General features: G+C 43.7%; 2 protein-coding genes across 7 annotated transcripts in view; one reads left to right on the top strand and one right to left on the bottom strand.

The window, feature by feature from the left end:
• PTPN1 (protein tyrosine phosphatase non-receptor type 1) overlaps positions 1–8,094 on the top strand; it is a 46,022-nt gene extending 37,928 nt beyond the window's left edge. For both annotated transcript variants that reach the window (XM_055813265.1, XM_055813266.1), the window contains 3 exons: positions 648–809; positions 1,467–1,702; positions 4,452–8,094. In XM_055813265.1, the coding sequence (XP_055669240.1) occupies positions 648–809; positions 1,467–1,702; positions 4,452–4,659 (606 nt within the window). In that variant the 3' untranslated portion in view covers positions 4,660–8,094. The remainder of the gene's footprint in view (positions 1–647; positions 810–1,466; positions 1,703–4,451) is intronic.
• Positions 8,095–9,416: 1,322 nt separating this feature from the next.
• The window catches only part of RIPOR3 (RIPOR family member 3), a 54,117-nt gene continuing 48,028 nt past the window's right edge, over positions 9,417–15,505 (bottom strand). For all 5 annotated transcript variants that reach the window (XM_027784468.2, XM_055813262.1, XM_055813261.1 and 2 more), the window contains 6 exons: positions 14,555–14,716; positions 14,232–14,390; positions 12,905–13,107; positions 12,541–12,624; positions 11,592–11,682; positions 9,417–10,475 (listed from right to left, as the gene is read on the bottom strand). In XM_027784468.2, the coding sequence (XP_027640269.2) occupies positions 10,375–10,475; positions 11,592–11,682; positions 12,541–12,624; positions 12,905–13,107; positions 14,232–14,390; positions 14,555–14,716 (800 nt within the window). In that variant the 3' untranslated portion in view covers positions 9,417–10,374. The remainder of the gene's footprint in view (positions 10,476–11,591; positions 11,683–12,540; positions 12,625–12,904; positions 13,108–14,231; positions 14,391–14,554; positions 14,717–15,505) is intronic.

Below are 15,505 nucleotides of genomic sequence, written 5' to 3'. Positions count from 1 at the left end.
GAGGAATGGTTTGTTGCAGGCTTACAAAGAGCTGCGGTATGTTCTGGGAGGTATTGTTGCATGCTATGTCCCATTATCTTACTCACATTCTGGTTTGGGAGTGTATTCCAAGGCAGATCTTGTTCTTAACTGGCCATTTGGAGCCTGGGGAAGAAAAGTCTCTAGTTTTTAGTGATTTGCAAAGACAGGCTTTGCCCTCCTGGTGAAGAAGAAAACCACTACATGTCTGCTAAGTAACAGTATGAACTGTCCTGAAACAATGCAAAATAAATCTAATGTGTCTCCTTTTACAGAGTCGTCTTTGCCTGTAGGCAGGAGGAAATTGTCCTGACTTTAACATAAAACTGGAGTTCCCTTGGCTTTGTCCTGTCACTGCGTGAGAGCAATTAATACGAAGATGTCAGGCCTAGGTTAAAATGTCCTAATTAGATTTTTCAAAACAAAAAAGAGGGGGAAAACATACAACATATTGGAGTCCTAGTGTATTTTGCCCTCTGTCTTTAAATTAGAGACCAGATAAATAGCTGCTGATACCATTTTTTTATTAATTCTGTAACATGGAGGGTGGTCTGAAGGTCCTACTACCAAATGAGTCGTTGCAGTGAATCTCATCAGAGCATAAAGCATGTTTCAACTTTTATCTTCAGATGGACAAACGGAAAGATCCTTCTTCTGTGGACGTGAAACAGGTTCTCCTAGAAATGAGGAAGTACCGGATGGGACTCATACAGACAGCAGACCAGCTCCGTTTCTCCTACTTAGCTGTTATTGAAGGGGCAAAATTCATTATGGGAGACGCGTCAGTGCAAGTGAGCGCTATTGACTGCACAGCCCAATGCAGTGCGCCGCAGCTCTGCGGTAACTGTAACAGATCTGGGGGGTGAACAGAATAGAAAGGAATTTCAAATTCTGTGCTTGCCTCAGCTTCAATAAGTTTTTATATTATGGGGTTCTTAGAGTGTCATGACCTAAAGTTTTGTATCCAAGAACCTTCAAAAAAGTCCCTGTGGTATGTAGCAGGTGGCCCGGTGTACTTACCAGTGCTGTAACTGGGATGTAGACTGGCTGCATCGGCCTTGTCTTTCCTTTCAGACAGTAAAAACTCTCTCTCTAGCGTGCCAGAAGTTTTAAGTATTGTGATTGAATCCTATCAGTTTATTTTATTGTAAGCAGAACTCTAGCAGCACAGATATTATTTTGTAGTATTTAAATTTTCCAGAAGTAAGATTAAAATTCCTTGCATTTCTAGCTGTTGTCTTCTGTGTACTGGATGTAGCTTAGGTTTGGAATGCTTGTGTCTCTTTTCTTCTTTCCCTTTTTTTCAATGCAAACGAACAGCCATTCTAAGAATAAATGAAAAGGTGGAGTATAAAGACCCTGCTGTGTTAAAGTTAAAAGTTATAGTAGAAGATAAACTCCACAAAAGAAATGGAGAAAAGCTTAATCGGGCTTTTCCTTCCCTGAAGGAGCAGTGGAAAGAGCTCTCCAATGAGGACCTGGACCCACCACCTGAACACACCCCACCGCCTCCCAGACCGCCAAAGCGAACCTCAGAAATGCATAATGGAAGGATGCACGAACACACGGAATTCTTTCCTAAACATCAAGTAGTAGAGGAAGAGATTAGATGTTCGGTCAGCACTGTGGAAGAGATGGTTCCAGATGGCAGAGCTCGTTCATCTGTGCCACTGGTTACAGACAGGTAATTCATTTAGTTTCCCCCTTTTAACTGTCCCAAGAAGACCGGCCGGTTGGCTTACAGCGGTGAGAGGGTGTAGGACGTTTGCTCATGGATGGCATTTCATACAGAAGGGCCTGCACCGTCCTTGATTGAGGTGGTATAACAGTAGTTCCAACCCCAGACCTTTTCAGTAAAGGGCTTATGCTCATGTTCGTTTAACTTCGCGCACAAGCTAGGGCCTCTTGCGGGACCCTGCTAGTGTAAAAGAAAGTGACAGCATAATGAGGTGGTTTAGTAATGCAGTGGTTTAGTCTTGATTTACATGCAGCATATGATAAGTTACAGAGGAGCTCTTTCACTACTTTAAGGTATTAGTCATGTAGCTGAAAACTAAGCTGACTAGCTTTAGCCACACTTGGAAATGTGAAATTAATTGCAAGCAAAGCTTCTTCTGATGAAAGGAGTAGAGGGGACTCGTGAACGGAGAACTTTCCTACCTGTCATTGTAAGCCAAGCTGTAGGGACTGATCAGTGTGCAAACCACTGTGTGCGAGGGGCGGAAGCGCAGCGAGGCCGAGGATCCTGCCTGCGTACCTGCCAGGTGTCCCTCCTCACCCGGCAGCGCCACGTTGCTGCCTGAAAGCAGCATGCCATGGTGTTGCTGCCCCTCTGCGTGTCAGCTGGTTTTATTCAGAATACCGCATGAATGCCCCACAGAACAAAAAAAAAAAAAAAAAAAAAAAATTAAAAGGATAAAAATAAAACCCCCTACACCCACCAGGGATGATCAAGGGAAAGTTTAATGTTCCCCCACTAGATGGTCTCCTAGCAAGACATACTCAGCTTCCCACTGGAATACTGGGATAAAATATCAAGTTTTAGTATTGTCCGCAGGACCAGAGCCTTTGCACAGAGGCAGCTGACAGGCTTGATGTATTTCATTTAGCTGAACCAGTGGGCGAGTGTGTGGCTCTGGGAACTGGACATTAGTGAGATGTGTTTCCAGTAGCCTCTCTTCAAAATAAACCTCTTAATTTCCCGAGGCAGAGAGGATGAGACCGTGAGCTGAACCTGTTGCCTCCCTCCCAGTTCTGCTGGAGGCAAGAAGATAAAATACAAGTGTTTCCCTGCTCAAGGTGAAATGGTGTTTTGATCAGGATTTTTCTTAATTCATCGGAGAGATTCTGGAAGTAAAATACTCAAATTCCAAACATCTTTACTGAAAAAAAAAATAATAATTTTGGAAATAGGAATAGACAGGATGGAGGCTTAGCTACAGAAGAAGGAAATATTGCAATGATAGCACCTCCCTCTTTCTTCCCTTGGTGACAACATAGTTCTGTTACCAGAACATTCGCCTGGGGTGTGAGATGCCAGTTAATGCTTTCCACACCTAATGAAGAGTAAGGATTTCAAGCTGGTGTCTTGTGTCGTCTCATTAGCTGTATAAATCTGAATTTCTCAGTGAACAAATGATTTCTTGGAAATACTTTACACAGTTTAGTGTGAATGAACGTAAGACATGTCCAGCTCTAAAGAGCTCAGATTAATTTCATTTACTATAGTCCCTTGCCTGAGGTTAGAGTTGAGTCATCCTCTGGAACTGCCTGTCTGTCTGCATTGATTGTAGAGGCTGGCTTGGACTAGACACGTATCTTTTACCTTGCTGAAGTTAAATCCTACATGATGCGATGTCTCAGGCATACTAGGAAGGGCCAGGGTTTGCATCCTGAGCTCCCTCATTCTGTACCGGTACTGTTGCTGCAGGATCAGACCTCCTTTGTGATAATTGCTCACATCCTCGTGTCTGGAACAGTGAGTCTAGAAGGGGACAAGGTGAAACTTGCTGAGCAGGAGGGGAAAGGAATAGAGAGAAGCAGCCTCATGTGAAAGGATGAGGGATGGTGTGAGGCTGGAGGAAACAGAGGGGTAGGAAATGGACATGGTGCTGGCAGAGATGAGGGAAGAAGAAGTCTTAAGCATGTTTATTTCCCTGCCCAGATATTCTAGTGCCTGGGGTGGAAGATTCCTGAATTCTTCTGTACTTAAGCTGTCAGCAGGTGTCAAGCAAATCCCCCTGCAAAGCATCTCCGTGCTGGTTACCACCTCGCTGGTCTCACAGCACGATGCTGCTCTGCTTTCTAAATTCAGCTGGAAGAAGCACAGTCGATAGAAAAGTTCCTGCCAGTTAAGAAGCCTCTTTGGGTGTTGGCGTACTGCCGACGGGAGGGAGGCCTAGTATCTAGAAACAAAACCGTCTTAAAAAGAGTATGAAAGGTGAGGAGAGCTTCGGTTCCGTCATTAAAAGCTATTGCAATGTATTTGGCCGCTCTTCCGAAGTTATGGCTGCACAAGCAACCACAGCTCCATCGCTGAGCGCGAGCTTGATTTTTGCACCGTGATGTTCTCCTGACCTGGACGTAGGTTTGGTCTGTGCTGGTTCACTGCCTGTCTCAGCGTAGGTGGCAGATCCGTGATGAGCAGTGGAAGCAGGTGGTGTTTAAAACGAAGTCAGCTTATTCTTTAAAGGGTACAAAATACTCCCGAGCATGGCTTTTGATGAGAAGTACTCTTCTAAACCTGTAATCTAATAGCCAAAACTGTAATAATTAGCGATAGGCTTTGGTTTGTCATTTGCTACAGCTCCTGATAGCGAGAGCTTTCCAGCTTTGTGGTGGTCAGTGGGTGAGGCCGTGCTCTTGCAGAGCCTGCACGGCTTCTCTCCTACATGGAGAATCCAGTATTGAATATTTATTTCTTTGCCCTGAAGCACTAGTCAAGACACTGAAATTCGGAGGAGAACTGTTGGTGAAAACCTGCGTCTCTCGCCCCACAAAGAAGAGTCGATGAAGTCTGAAAACTCCGAAGAGGATGATGAGAACATGATGACAACTTGGAAGCCATTTCTAGTGAATATTTGCATGTTCACTTTCCTCACAGCCGGAGCTTATCTCTGTTACAGGGTGTGTTTTCATTGATGGACGTGCCAACAAGATCGACCCTGCAGGAAACACCAACGATTTGATCGGTTTGTAATAAGCTTCTCTGAAAGCGAGCTAACTGGGGCACGTGAGCCTTCTCTCAGTGGAGGTAGATCTTAGGTTGAAAGGCCGGAACTTTGGGTAGGGCTTCAAGACAGAATTGATGCACTAGGGTTTTATCTAGCCCTGTGGTCCCAAGAACATAATATTCTAATCTCAGGGCCTTAAAATATTCAGGAGTAAGCAGAGAAAATGCCAAATAGTCTGGGGTTGTTTTTTTTTCTTTGTTTTTTTTTTTTAAACTGAATAATAGAATTGCAACACATTGTTGTTTTTAGCCTTTTTTAAAAAGCCAGTTCTTTTTCTTTTGTGTTTCAGAAAAACTAGGCACAAGTGAAACTTGCTTGTACTCTCCAAGTGTTGTAACCAAATAACATGACTTATATTGACGAGTTCCCAAAAAACAAAAAAGAAACCCACATACCTGAAGAATGTAAACTTTTTGGAAGGGGAGGGTGTTGGGGGCTGGGTGTTTGTGGTTGGGTTTTTGTTTTGGTTTGGTTTTTTTTTTTAACTTGCTTCATCATTAAAGACTGAGTTGTGGGCAGTGCCTGTGGTATTGATATATTTAATCTTGGCATAACTGTTCTTAAAGAGCTTATTGTTTTACATGTGTTTATAGAAACAGGCTTCTGCGTTTGCTCAGGGTATCCCAACATGTCAAGCTCTTTTTTGGTTTGTTTTTTTTCCCCTTTTCTTACTTTTTTTTTTTTTTTTTTTAGTAAATGTATCTCCTCATTGACTCTTGTTGCACTCTACTTGCACATATGCCTATTTACATTGCACCATCCTTTGTAAAGTTATTTTTACTTTTATATTCTGGGTTAGGAGAGGTTGACATGAGGGAAACTGGAAGGGGAAATTCAACCAAAACATGTCCACCAGCATTTTGCAGCTGCGCAGTTGGCATTTAGAAGGACCAGTTCTTAAACCTCATCATTTGGAATGTAAAATGCAGTTTCACTCTACATCTGCTCCATAAGGAACAGCGTGCTTCCTGCAAGGGCCGGGGAGGTAACGTACTCGGAGGCATTGCAGGCGATGAACAGGAAAGCATTTCAATAAATCCAGAGCAATTAATGCTGTGGCAGCTTCCTTAAGACGTAAAAAGTTCAACAGAAGACATATTGGTCTGTGAACGTATCGGTTGGCTTATGGTGCAAGCGTTCGTGTGTTCTGCTTTTTTTAAAGCAAGGATTTTAAATACTGGCTTTAGTTTGGCTCGAAGATGTGCTCTTCGGTGATGAGCGCGCGTGGCGGTGCGAGGGGGTGAGCCTTGCGCCTCTGCGGACGGGGGTGTTGCTACCCCGGCGTAAGCCCAGCGAGGCGGGTGGGTTGGGGCTGCGCTGCGTCTGCGTCGCTTTGCTCAGTTGGCGGGTCTGTGCCGCAGGCCCAGGACTTGAATTAATGTAAAGTGCTTGTAAATAAGGATTTGGGTGCATTGGTAGAACTGTGACTGGAAGCCGGCATTGCGCGAAATGGGCGTAGGCAATGCTGGTCCTCTTGTTAGTACCAAATTATTATGGCTTAAGCAGTAACAGCAAAAAGTTTTTGCTCATGTCATGGCACAGAGGACAGGAGTGAACTCGCTACAGCCAAGCCGTAGTGACGGACAGTAAACCATGACAGCTGATTTGCAACAGTGTTACTACTCTGTTCTTTTTTTTATTTTTAAAGTCTTCTTAGATTTATAGCACTTAACCACCATTCTCAGTGCAAACATCGCTATGGAATATCCTACGTAAGTCGCTCTCCACTCCATATTTATTTTTGCAAAGCTGGCTCTAGGTGTAGCTCTTTTCCTTCAGTGAGTAAGTTGGTGAATGGGGGGGCAGGGGGGCGGGGCGGGAGTTATTTCTATTTTGTGTTTTGTTAAGCTTGCATCAAGGGCTTCTCAAAAGTACAATAATAAATCCTCAGGTAGTACTGGGAGTCAATCCTTTACCTGTGAGACTGTTGCTCAGACCAGTACTTGAAAGGAGGAATGTTGTAATCAGTCAATACTTAGTTATATTATTGGAAACATGAAAAATGCGTATAGAAAATGGTAATATATAACAGCTCATCTGTGTATTTAAGATACATTATGTGATTGCTTTGTCCCCACTATTCTCTCCGACATCCGGTAGAATCTTCTTCGAAGGCAACATTTGTACCCCGTTTGTATGAAATTGCATGTAAAGTCTTCTAGTGTCCTGATTAAATACCACGTGCTTGAAAGGTGAAAGAACTTATATTTCTGCTTACTGATGTGCCCAAATTATATTTGCATGAACTGATCATTAAGTGGCTGTGGTTCAAAGGGTGTTGCTGAAAGTATCTGCGTTCAGCGATAGACTGATTAGGTGTTTATCAGATAACATGTACTCGCCTAATACTTGGCATGACTTCCTATTGACTTTCTGCGTACTCGGTGTAACCCGGTTGTTTAGCATGGTTCATTTCAGCTGAGTAAGTATAGTACAGACATTCCAGAGAGTTTAGTAAGCCCTATCCACACCTCACCTCTGGTCGCTTGAGGCAAGCAGTAGCTCACGGATTTCGGGGTGTGCTCTGCCTGCAGAGCTGTGCGGCAGGAGGCGGGGGAAGCCCCTGCTGCCAGGGCTCGGTAGCCGCTTTGACCTGCAGAAGCGCAGGCTCCTGAAGTGGTGGCCCGTGCGAAAACAAAGCAACAAAACCCACCTCTGTGCTGTTACCAAGAGAATATTTTAGAGTTTCAACCCGACGGGAAAACAAAGCATCCTTCCTTTGCATCCAGAATTCACTTGCAAATTATTCTAACAGGAGAAAGCTTCTGCAGATGATAAAAACGTTTTGAACATCCCCCTTTCCGCCCACGTGTTTTGCTAGTTCTTTAACCTGTTACAAATCCCGAACGTACACTGGCCGGGGATAGACAGTGGAATATCCCCCAAGCCCAGCGAGGTGTGTATAAGGCTTAGGATACTGAACTGTAAACATTTTTGTTTTGATGTCCTGTATATGTATGTAGTAGTTTGGGTGTGTATATACAGTAGCGTTTCAAAGTGGGTGTATTGGTTAACCTGTTCTTGGAAAATGGACAAACATCCATGTTAAACTTGTTAGAAAGTTAGTGAGCTGCTCTGCTATATGCCTTAAGCAAATATTTACTCATCAGGTCTTTCTTTTTTACAGATTGCCATAGAATAAACTTTTTTTAAAAAAAAAATATAAAAAAACAAAAAAGGTAAATGTTTTGGTATAATACATTTTCAGGTATTTCTTGTCTTTTGTGTAAGCCGCTACAAAGACCTCACAGGTTATAGTAAAATTGTACAGTTTTTCAATTTCCCATACAAGTTTTCAGTTCTCATTTTAGTTGTAACAATAAAATTCTTTTTTTAAAGAACATACATGAGAGTCTCACTGCTTCCCGTCTTTGCAGGGCTAGAGCCGCTGGCTCCTGCTCCGGACCGCGCTGCAGATCGGGGCTAGCAGGATAGTTGGTGGGGGTTGTAGAGGAAAGATTTAAGTGTTGCTGTAAGAACTTACTCATAGGTCAGAGCTGCAGTAAAAGAAAAGCGAAATGAGTGTCCCGTGTCTCTCTCCCCGGCACGTAAGATCTCCCTCCTCTGGTCTTTCACTTTAAACGTAACTTCACTAAAACGTAACTACCTTGGCCCAGGAGTCAGAGCAGTAGATGAAAGGGGCAGGAACGCTCCAGCACGAATGGTTTTTTGCAAGTGGGTTTCAGCTGTGCCTTAGCATGAAGCTGCCTGTGGTGGGGATGCGGTAGCGTTACCTGTTCGGTGCAGCAGCTGCGGCCATCACGTTTCCACAGGGCTTGGACTGAAGTACTGACCTTCTTGTTTCTGTTTTTACGGAAAGCAACGCATGGAGGAGAGGTGCTCGGAAAGAGAATTTTCAGTGGTTCCAGAAAGTGGTTATTAAAACAGCTGTGGTGAGTTTTCAGAAACCACCAGCACCGTGCTGCAGGGCTTTAAAGCCCAGCTCGGGCCACAAGCTGACCGGGCTGCCCTGTCCCTTACCAGCCACCAGCTGTTTCCCTTCCTGCCTGCCAGCGAAGCGGAAGAGCAGGGGAGAGAGGCCTGGGGAAGTAGAGAATTTACCAAAGCAGAACTTTTCCCCCCTGCTTTTAAAGAAATCTGTAAACTAAAAGCAGAGTTATAGCACACAGAAGCAGCCCATCACTTTTTTTTTTGCTGTAGAACGGCGTGACCCAGCCGCCGTGGTCCTGCTGCTCCAAGCTCATCCGTGAGGACCAACGGTATGAGCACGCGGCGCGTTTCCCAAGGGAATGCAGAGAACAGTAGCTCAGCCGGCGCCAGCGGTACGAGCCCGGCCCTTTCCCAGCCAGAATCCCCAGCAGCGCGTGTCCCGGAGCTGCGTGTCAGGCAGCAGCTTCATCCCCCGCGGGGGGTTGTTGCCTTACACCTGCCGCAGGGCTACAAGCACAGACAGGACAAGGGGCAGTGGCACCAACTGCAACACAGGGAGTTCGATCGGACTATGGGGAAAAACTTCTTTACTCTGAGGGTGACGCAGCAGCGGGACAGGCTGCCCAGAGAGGCTGTGCAGTCTCCTTCTCTGGAGACATTCCAGACCCACCTGGATGTGACGGATGCTTTAGCAGGGGGCTGGGCTGGGTGGTCTCCACCGGGCCCTTCCAGCCCTGATTGTTCTGTGGTCCTGTATGAAGCACCTGCAGGAACTTGTCTCAAATGTTTTATTAGAATTTAAGAAAACAGTATGAAATCCAACAAATAAATACTGAATAGAAAAGTAATATATATATATATATATATATAAATATATACACACAAGCCCAACCCTTTCAAGTATTTTACCTGAAGCCGGGCTTCTCTTTGTGGCTACCCTTCACTACGTTAACTAAGTGTTGAGTGAGTAAGGAGCCTGACAAGGGGTGTATGATGATGATAAGTCTTGACCTATGACTAAATTAACAAATTTTAAGAAAAAACAAAAAAACCAAACCAACTTATAAAAGCCCGCACATGGCAAGTACAATATGTACCTTCCTGCTGTAAACTGCTCAGGATTTACGCTCAGTACGTATCCCTGTCAGTCCTCATGTGAACCTGCCCGAAGTTGCTGTGATTATGAGGAAAGTGGCCTTTGAAGCAACAAGCTTTCCTCCCACAAGTGAGTTGTACAAGAAAAGGAAACCACCAAGCAATGCCACTAGATTTTTTTTTTTTTTCTGATGCATACGACAGTTGACGTAAATGATCTGCTGCCGGCTGGTTTCTAGGTGGACTGTTAGAGAACGATTGTTTCTCTCCTCCTTGAGGAATTGCCAACTTCATAAAATACTTTATGGGAGAACAGATTATATCTGGCTTACAGTTTGAGCAGGGTTTTTAACTCGAGGGGCAATCTGGGTCCATATTCTAAGGGACCCCAGCTTTTGTTCATCCAGCACTTGGTATCTCATCACGTGCTAAGAGACAGCGAGAAAATGTATTCCAGTCTACTTTGTGTAGACGACAAACTGTCCCCCCTTTGGAAATAAACCTGTACTCTGTCAGGGTACAGCATCTATAGAGCAGGGCGTAAGTGAACCAGACACTGATAAAGAACAGAACAAAATCCTCGGGTACCCATGTGTAGCTGTGAGGACAATACGATTCAGCTCCTCCTATTCCACTGCTAAAATACGGTGATTTCAATTTCAGCCTCTTGTTGTACAGTTTCTCTTAATTCACAGCAAATTCGGTCCATTTTCTCAAAGGCTTGCCGTCCCTTTTCACCTATGGAGAGAGAGGAAATCTATCCCATGCTGAGGAAGAGAAAACAGAAACACCCTGGAAATGTAACACTCCCGAAATATTTCTGTTATGACCTTGTTCAGAACTAACAAGAACTCTCAATAGTGACAAATGCATCTCTAATAGTTTTCCAAAAACTGCTTAGAAGCCACCGTGGAGAATCAGGCCTCCTCTGAACATTTCCACATGAGTAACGAGTTGGAGCATCGCAGGTGGAAAGCCTGTTCTGGAATACACGTGAGTCTGAGTGTTTCTGTGAGGCAAGGCTGGAGATCCCCAGAACTAAGCATGAATCAACGTGTTTTCAGGAAGATCAGGACCAGGAAGTTCCTGTCTCCCAGATAAACTGGGCATCCTCCACAGCAGCTGTGCACTGCAGATACTCAGCTAGGCCATTCCCCGTCACCCTCAGCAGAAGTACAAATACTGGCCAGTAGCAAACTGGAAACACTGACATTTCATTAGCAGGTCAGCTCCACTGTAGATCTACTGAATTCAGGTGAAGCAACAAGTAATTAACCAGTATAAATCCATTCTGTTCATCCTCTTTCCTCTCTGGTATTCAGAGTGGAACCATTTGAAGAAGAATAGGAACACCAAAATTAGAGTTAGTCAGGTTGCAGGTGGCTAGAAAAGATTACCAGACCCAAGAAGTCTGTTGTTGTTCTTACATATATCTTTAAATCGATTTAGCTAATCTCAGCACTAGAAGAGGTGTTACTGGGATCTGTCAGGTTCCAACATCCTTTTTACGAAATCTAGAGGAGAAGACTCCCGATGCCAGCGCTATGACTAAGAAGTATTCCATCAGCACTGGCAGGTAAGTACTGAAAGCGCTGATACCTTGTAAAAAAGTCCAGCGCTTCTTAAAGCACTTTATCCTACAGGAATCTCCTTGGTCTGGATCTACAGACTTTAATGGGAGCTTTGGTTGTTACACACGAGACAAAGTTTATCTTAATGGTGTGAAATAGCTGCTTACAAAGTATTTCCACTGTCCTAGACGTGTTCAGGCTGAACTTCAGGCCTGTTCTCGTTCTCCACTATTTCACATCACTTTTTCAGAACCTCCGTGTTACAGTTGTACGAAGGACTTACCAAAGGACAGCATTGTTTCCCTGGCTGCGTTCCTGACTTCCTCTGTTTCAGATTGGCACAGCTGGGCAACCTGCTCAATACTCTCAACACCCTGTTTGAGAAGAAAAGTTTGCAACAGTAGCTTGTCAGCAAGTATTTTCATGAACATTTTTTGCAAGGTGGACACATACATACTTCCTCCCATCCCTTCTTCCACCTGAATTCTACTGTGACCTTTCTTTTCTCCCTCAATGTGTCAGCTTGCAGTTAATTTTTCTGAGCGTGACCTCACCTCTGCTACCTTCTGTCCTGGTTTAGGGCGTGAAGAAGTGTAGCAGTGCTAGGGTACAGGTCACTGCTGCAGTGCCATTGGATTAGCATAAACTAATCAGGACTTCCACTGAAAGACTTAATGCAGCTTGTTCAAGGGCAACAGTCGGTTTGCAAATCTGACAGGTTTGCAGAAACCGTACAATAACCCCTTGTGTGCAAACCAACTACTGGCTTGTGGCTGTTGGAAAGCTGAAAGCTGTTCTGATAGTTTCTTAAAAGAGCAATGCAGATATTACTTTTATTTTCTGACTGTAATGAGCTATCGTTAAAAGAACTGATGTAACTTTAAATTTCTATAGTTAAAGCTTTAGAACTGCCTCCATATGTAGCTGACTATCGCTCATATTTCTGCACGCTAGATGTCCCCGAGTCAGACGGCGCCTGCTGTCCTTCACCACCAACGATGCCGCAGAAGTTCAAAGACACATCCTCTCTGCCGTGGGACCGCCTGCCAGAGCACACGGAGACACTCCAAGGTGCCTGCAGCTCCCTCTGCCTGCTGCCTTTTGAGTAATAACATCAATAGTATTCCAAAGTTTGGAAAAAGGAAGCTGAAAAAGTAACCCTACCAGCTTTAATTAAAAAAAAAAAAAAGAAAAAAAAAAAAAAAAGCCAGACACACACAGCAAATACTTACTCTGAGGTTTTTAAGAGCCAAACATGCAGCTTGCTGAAGCCTTGCCTCGCAGTCAGCTAAAACATCAGTGTAAAAAAAGAGGGCCTGAATGAAAAAGATAAAAAGAAGAGAAGAAAGGCTTTATAAACTTAATAAGGTTTATAAGCATAATCAAGCACTCAAATTCAGACTGCCATAAGCACAGTTTTACCCATCTGAAACTGAATAAAAGACATAGACAACGCACTTGAATACTGATGTAGTTTAGGTTTGAATTGATAGATTAATGAAGTGTGGAGAAGACAATAGTGCTATTTTAGGATAAAACAAGTTCCGTGTATTTCACCATCTATTCAAAAAAGCCAGTAAGAACTGTGGTCTTTACCTTTTCCCTAAAGTTCTTGTTTGCCGCTGCACGGGAGAGGCAGGATGTGGCTGCTTTGCTGACGCGGTGGTTGTCGTCTAATTGTAAAATCCCAAGCAGCCGTAAAGTCTGCGGCAGAGGCTGGAGTTTGTTCAGTCGCTTTCCTTTCAATTTTTTAAGGGTCTTCAGCCGTCCAGGGCATTGGAGCTCCTCAATGAGCATCGCTGCAAGCGAGAGGATTCAGCTTCACTAACTGACAAATTAAGACATTATGAAGAAAAAACAAGCTCCTCGCTAGCGCAGGCTCCTTTAGCCACGAGTAGTTATTCGCATGGCTAATAAGCAAGCCAAGCACAGCAGGAAGCAAATCGGGATGACTGCCCCTTTGACCATCCCGGCTTCTTTCCCTGTCATTGTTTCATTTCCTCCTGTGCCAAGACTGTCTGACAAACAGAGCAGAGATTATTAGTTCACAATATTATTTCACAGGGTGCAGCAAAGCCCTGGCCCTTTTTAGGACCCCGGTGCACTGCGTACAACACGCAGTGCAAAAGAACTCCTACACCTTTGGACGTTAGGAAAAGCAGTCTACTGCCTACAATATGGAAAACACGATCGTGGGAAATACTTTTAAAGATCCCTGAAAGACCTTGCTGTACTGGTCAAAGAGAAAACCCTTTATCTCTTGAAAAATAAGAAATGAGGCACCGGATTTACAGTTTCAATTTGAAGAATATTCCAGGTCTTTTTCACTGACAAGCAATGCATGTGTTCTTAGTTCCCCACCAGATGAGTCATCGGCATCAAAATAAGACTAAAGATGCAGCCAGTATCAGGACTATTTTTAAAACAATTCTTTTCGGATACAGATTAAGTTTTAAAGTACTTTCACATGATGGACTAGGCTTCAGCGAGACACCAGCTACCTCGTGCTAGAAAATGCACATTAGTAACCTCGGAAATTTTATTGCTATTACCTGTCTCTGATTACAGCTGCAACAGTCACACAAAGATAGAGACATTTACTCAGTCCTTAAATCCAGCTGTAGGTTGCTGCCAACTTTCTTTCTTCTTTAACTTCGCAATATCACAGAACCCACTTTTTAGGGCACTTAAGATAAACCCATCCTTCACATTTCTGTTTTGTTTCTTCTACCTGGTTAAATATGGGAGTCAAGCATGTCTTTCCTCTTCTAATTAAAATTACATGGTCACAAGGGGAATTGAAATGGAAACAATTTTTCAGTGCAATGGTTGGGTTGAAGTACACCATGAGTAGTAACCTGCAGAGCAACAGCCAGCTGCTGGTTTTGTCAGTTCAAGGGAAGGAGCCAAGCACTGCCATTACCTTCTTTAGCAAGTTTTCCCAAGTGTTTCTCCAGGCTGGTAATGTGGTGTTTCTCCAGGTAGCTATAAAATTGGAATAAAGTAACTGGTTCTGTTTGGAGGTACGGAGAGGAGAGCAACCCATCACAGGTGATGATCTGCTCCAGGAACCTCTGCAATACTGAAAGTAACACGGAAAAGAACAAATGAAAGAATGAAGGGTTGGTTAGATGTAAGCTGCTTAAAATGAGTAAGAGTTTTAGTTTATTTTTAAAATGTATAAGGACAATTTTTAGCCATGCAATAAGATTAGAGTGGCCTTGTGTTCAAGGAATGGATTGGTACCTGCTTCTAATTGACCCGGGTATTTTTCCTTCACTTTGAGCATCAACGTGTATTTCAGTGCATGACGGAATCTTTCTGCTGAAGCAAACAAGATGCTGCCAGGCTCTGCAAGATCACTCCAGATTTTCAGATAGTGCTTCTTCTTTTTAGTCTTCTGAATAACTGGAAAATAAAATAACCACATTTTAAAAAGTCAATGAGCTCTAGCAGATTATGGATTTTACATGAGAAATTAGGCAGCAGATGGCATATCTAGAGACGTGTCAGCATTAACTTGTATTTGCGTTAGATAGTTTTGTTCAAAGCTGGAGATTTGCTGCCAGTATTTTAACATCTGCAAGCATTGATTTCACCAAGCTCGGGTTGAGCTCCTAAACGAGCTTATTACAAGACCTGAATGAGATGCCTAGCAGCTCTTCTGCCTCTTGTTCATTTCATCCCAGCATCTGAGCCAAGTTTCAGAAGAACTTTCTGTGAGTTTAACTGTTTCCACTTCTATCAGCAAGAGATGTGCCATTTCCAAGCACTTTGGAGATCCTGTCTTACCTACCTTCACGAGTGGAGAACTCTGAACCTCAGCGCATAGGCTGAGCGGGCTTTCTTTCATCAAACACTTCAGAAGAGCACTTGAAGCAATACCCTGTGGCATCTCGCTGTCATTTCAACCCTATCATTTCTCACTCTTACCTACAAAGATGATGAACTTGTGTTCTGCATTTGGGACTCCTACACTTCCCTCATCACGTCGTACCCAAAGGCCCTTCAGAGCTTTGCTCCAGGGAACAGTTTATTTTCACCTCCTTCGGGATAAAATCTGTCAGCAAATGTTTCCAACTAGCGTTTGCATTCCTGCCGCTATATTTACCAAGATGAGAACAAAAGCCTTCAAAGTCTCCCATTGTGCCTTTATCATTTTGTCATATCCAACAGGCAATGGAAGAATTTAGTAGT

This window comes from Falco peregrinus, chromosome 9 (genome assembly GCF_023634155.1).
Source record: "Falco peregrinus isolate bFalPer1 chromosome 9, bFalPer1.pri, whole genome shotgun sequence".
Lineage (NCBI taxonomy): Eukaryota > Metazoa > Chordata > Aves > Falconiformes > Falconidae > Falco > Falco peregrinus.
This window is presented reverse-complemented; position numbering and strand designations above follow the sequence as displayed.